We start from the raw sequence: 5,227 nt of genomic DNA on the forward strand, positions 1-5,227 counted from the left end.
AGATAGATAGATAGATAGATAGAAAGGTGACATTAACACTTTTTTAATCTCTCAAAACATTGTATAGTAACTATTATTTCAGTGATAAATAGACAAATCATGAAGTATACAGACGCTTAAGTATTGCAGTTTCAGGCTTTTATTTGTAGGAAACTAAATGCATGTTAATTCGAATTAATATCTGATTTGTGGCTAATCCACGATTGCAGCTGATTGTGTACTAGATATGATTTATGATATCTAAATCAAAATTGGTACTTTCTTTCTTTTTCTTTTTTTTTTTTTTAAGTATAGGTGTTTGTTAATGCAGGCACACACATTTGATCATTTATTTAATTCCTGATTAAACTGAGACAAAAAAGGGCGCATCAAAAGCGATATAACAAAATATACGGTTTGATCGTCAGATTTTAGCAGTGCAACCTCTTTTTCCAAAGCTCGGTTTAATTGATAAGCTCAATTACAAGCCCACTGTGCCTTCAAAATTCACCCCCACCCCTCTGTCACTCGTTGGGATTTTTATCCAGAGAAATGCATATTAAAGTTAGAGTCTGGTCATTTTGACTGGGTTTCTTCTGACGTCAGAGCCACCGGCGTTTAAAACAACCCGCATCTGGGCTGACGTGTTTAATGCTAGTTTTTATAAGGCAAAATATGTATTTCTGACATCAAAGACGGCAATTCAACAAATGCTTCAGGATGCGCGCGGCTGTGCTGTAGAAGTTTAATAGAGCGTTAGGAGAGCATCCATCTATCGAACACTCTCAGGAAGGCGTTTAAGCAGATTAAACATGCTAGTATTGCGCTTCGCCCTATAAGCGTCCGGCAGCTTTATGCTTTACCGATCAATCGGTACACTGAAACACAGCAGAGCTGCAGTCTCGCCTGCGTTCCGGCACACGGGGATCACTCTACAATGTCCTATCCTCAGTTCGGATATCCGTACTCTTCTGCACCCCAGGTAAGAGTCGCGCGCTTATTCTTGCACTGATTCAGATTGTTAAAAGGGGAAAGGCGCTCACGCGCGCTGCGGGTTCGAAGGCGATGCAGATACAGGTTTAATCGGATTTCTGCGCTGGGCTTCCCTCTGAGCTTATCATTTTACAAATCTACTAACACGCGTTCGAGCCGCAGACGCATGCAAAAGTGCAGATGCGAAGACAGGGGGAAGGAGGACAACAGTTGCTTTTTGGCCATGATCCATAAAGTGCATCGTCCTGTGGGGGCTGAGGGCTGCTACTGCCCAAAACCAACTTTCAATGCATTTTCGCCGTTTTGCAAAATCGTACAGGTTTGCAGGTTGGTGTTTTATTCACGCTGTGACATTTCCAAATGTTCCAGTTCCTCATGACCACCAACTCCCTGACATCTTGCTGCGAGTCGAGCACCAGATCCATCTCGGATTCGTCCGCGCAGACGCCCGTTTACTGTCCGGTGTACGAGAGCAGACTGCTGGCCACCGCCAGACACGAGCTGAGCTCCGCCGCCGCGCTGGGAGTCTACGGGAGCCCGTACACCGGCGGCCAGGGCTACGGGAACTATGTTACCTACGGCGCTGACGCGTCCGCTTTCTACTCTTTGGTGAGTTTAGAACATGCGCGATTATAAATGATAATAATGACATGCGTCCTAGCAGTGAGTCATTGTGTTTAGATCACCAAAACTCTATATGCATTTCTATATCTGAGAAAAAAAATAAAGTTTATAAAATAAGAACATTAACTTATATTACTTTGTATGTATCTACACTCTTAAAAATACAGGTTATTTATTGGCATTGATATAGTTCCATGAAGAACCTTGAACATCCATGCAACCTTTCTAATGCAGAAAAGGTTCTTTATAGTGGATTTTTTTTTTTTTTTATGTTCTTCAAAACGGTTCGTTTAAGAACTTTTCACTGAAAGGTTCTTTGGGGCACCAAAGTATGGCATCACTGCAAAAACACCCTTTTGGAACCTTTATTTTTAAGAATGTAGTATGCATTTGAGCAGAGGTTCAATGATTGTTTTCTATATTCTATGGGCTCCAAGTTTAGGATAAGCATCATATTTTGCTCATTACCATGGTTATATCAACAAGCATGGTAAATGTAAAGTTGAATTGCTGACAGCTCTTGTATTTATTTCCAGGGAACGTTTGATGCCAAAGATGGAAGTGCGTCTGCGCATGCGGGTATAACACAGGCTGCCGCATATTACCCTTACGATCCCACCCTGGGACAGTACCAGTATGATAGGTATTGAATAGCGGCCTTCATTAAGAGTCTTCTGATTGACAGTTAACATGCCTCGGTTCATTTGGATCAATTTCATAGGCAGCGCTCAACATATTGATGGAATAATTACCGCATTCATTTGAAAGCTTTTTTTTTCACTAAGGAAATTAAAGCAATAACAGAACTTCCCTTGAATTTCAGGTCACTGTCTTTGATGTATATTTTATGTAATATCATGTTTGGCCTTCAGGGTTTCCCCTGAAGTGCTTTAATGGACCGACACCCGGCCCCGGTGCACTCGATCAAACAATTTGTTCGCTCTGTAAAAAAAAGATAAATGCGAGGAAGGCTATAGGCCTTAAGGAAATAAAAGTCTTTGCATTGCTGTGTTGCACTGCAAAACTTTTCCCACCACACCTTTCTTTCATGCCACAGATACGGATCTATGGAGGGAGGAAGCAGAAGGAAGAACGCCACGCGTGAGACCACGAGCACATTAAAAGCGTGGCTCCAGGAGCACAGAAAGAACCCCTATCCCACCAAAGGCGAGAAGATCATGCTGGCCATCATCACCAAGATGACCCTCACGCAGGTGTCCACCTGGTTCGCCAACGCCAGAAGAAGGCTCAAGAAGGAGAACAAGATGACATGGCCACCGAGAAGCAAGGGCTCCGACGATAAGAAGTACGATGATGATGATGATGATGAGGATGAGGATGAGGATGGCTCGCAAGAAGATCAAATCAAAAGTGAAACCAATGATGACGGTCAGCTCCATTCCGTTCTTCACAAATCCTCTCCTATATCAATGTGTTGTTATTATTAGGCCTATTTTTAAAACATATTTCATATTTTTATTTAAAAAATAAATAAATTACACTCCAGCACTGAGCTATCTGAGTTTTCAAGAATGTTCCTGAAAAGCGCAAACTTTTAAAGGTCTGGTGGAAGGCTCACCAAGGCAGTTGTCATTGCTAACTATTATATTGCTAACTATTTTATTGTACAATAACTTACTATTTGTGACCCTGCAGCGCAAAAGCAGTGTTAAGTCGCTGGGGTATATTTGTAGCAATAGCCAACAATACATTGTATGGGTCAAAATTATACATTTTTCTTTTATGCCAAAAAGCATTAGGATATTAAGTAAAGATCATGTTCCATGAAGATATTTTGTAAATCTCCTACCGTAATATATCAAAAAATAATTTTTGATTAGTAGTATGCATTGCTAAGAACTTCATCTGGACAACTTTAAAGATGATTTTCTCAATATTTAGATTTGTTTGCACCCTCAGATTCCAGATTTTCAAATAGTTGTATCTCAGCCAAATATTGTCCGATCCTAACAAACCATACACCAATGGAAAGCTTGTTTATTCAGCTTATGTATAAATCTCAATAATAAAAAAAGACCCTTATGACTTGTTTTGTGGTCCAGGGTCACATTTGTGATGCGTTTTATAATGTAGATGTATTTAGTTATTTTAATAAAAACGTTAGTTTCGCGTGCTCAATAATTCTCAGGCTTGTATATGTTGTTCTCTGTCGCGCTCCACTTACTCCATCACTATTTCTGAACAGAGAGCAAATGTCGAGAGGACAAGGAGCTCCAGCTGAGTGACTTGGACGACTTTGACACCATCGAGTCTGAGAGCTCCGAGTGTGAACTCAAGCACCGCTTCCATATGAACGCACACATGGCGACCACCGACGACCGCCTCAAAGAAGCGCCTCCAAAGCTCTCCATCCCCGGTCTGCTCGAAGCCAAAAGCGGCCTGAAAAGCACCGCGGAAGACTGCGAGCACAGCAAAACGTGCTTCCAGCAGCAGGGCCTTGCGTTACTGGACAGCAAACCGCGCATCTGGTCTCTGGCCCAGACCGCGACAGAGTACTCCTCGTGTATGCTTCGGTGCCAGCCATCGCCCCCCGCCTCCTCACCTGTCAGCGGCCTGGAGAGACAGCAGGACTCACCTGTCACGACTCTCAGAAACTGGGTAGATGGTGTTTTTCACGACCCCTTGTTTAGACACGGCTCCTTGAACCAAGCACACACGAACACTACGGTTTCTTGGACCACCTCGACCAAAGGGTCGATCTTAGAGACTGGAGCGCTTGGACGCTCCAACAACGTGATGAAAACACAGCCTCAAGAGGCCAGCAAGGACAGTATGACATTTCCAAAGGGGGTGAATAAAATATTCTGCTCCTAGCACACCAAAAAGACTGTTTGGAATAGCTGTTTACGCTTTCAGTTCACAAACAAATGCCAGACTGTGAATCGATGGGCCCAAAAATACGTTTTGTTACATAAAAATGTATGCGTTTATTGCTGTGGTGACATCTCACTGGCGAGGGGTTGGTTTATATGTATTTATTGGTTTGGCTGACGCACGTTCAGATTATGTAAATTAACTGGAAGTTTATGTTCTGAAAGACTGAAAAAAGTTTACAGGCTAGTTTCGTTCCGGCTTTTATCGTTTCTTTGGCATGCATACGTTGCTAGTTTTTATTTATCATTCTTTTAGGCGAACTCGGACCTTGTCGCAACGACTCACAAGTGTCACTGTTACGAAAACATCGCACAAATGCACAGATCTCCTCGAAACGGGGAATGTTCAAATCTGTTCACTATAATAAACGGTGGATTTTTCGCAGCTTTTGTTCTGTGTATCGATCAGAGTCGCTGTCCCTGGTGCTGAACACGCGATTAGATTCACATGCTGGCTTCAATAAATGCATCTTATTTGATTGTATGTCTTGTTTTTATTAGTTTTGACACGAAAAAGTTGTGCTACATTTTATCCTGTAATTTAACATTTGCATCATAAAATATAGGCCTACAACTACATATGCATACGTTTTCGGTATAAAAAAAGAAAATAAAAAAAGAAACATTGCATTTGAAAATGTAAAAGTAACTTAAATTTTAAATGTTATATCATTAGGCCAAAGCAATGGCATCACAATACGAATGGGCCGACTGTCCACTCTAAATAATGTATACGA

General features: G+C 41.7%; 1 protein-coding gene across 1 annotated transcript; it reads left to right on the plus strand.

The window, feature by feature from the left end:
- Positions 1-185: 185 nt before the first annotated feature.
- LOC107701801 (iroquois-class homeodomain protein irx-4-A-like) lies at positions 186-4,870 on the plus strand. The gene is made up of 5 exons (XM_016503911.1): positions 186-961; positions 1,342-1,581; positions 2,133-2,239; positions 2,654-2,985; positions 3,803-4,870. The coding sequence occupies exons 1-5, from the start codon at positions 917-919 to the stop codon at positions 4,429-4,431; spliced, it is 1,353 nt and encodes a 450-aa protein (XP_016359397.1). The 5' UTR covers positions 186-916; the 3' UTR covers positions 4,432-4,870.
- Positions 4,871-5,227: the final 357 nt, after the last annotated feature.

The sequence above is a fragment of the Sinocyclocheilus anshuiensis genome, unplaced genomic scaffold (assembly GCF_001515605.1).
Source record: "Sinocyclocheilus anshuiensis isolate Anshui unplaced genomic scaffold, SAMN03320099.WGS_v1.1 scaffold4061, whole genome shotgun sequence".
Classification (NCBI taxonomy): domain Eukaryota; kingdom Metazoa; phylum Chordata; class Actinopteri; order Cypriniformes; family Cyprinidae; genus Sinocyclocheilus; species Sinocyclocheilus anshuiensis.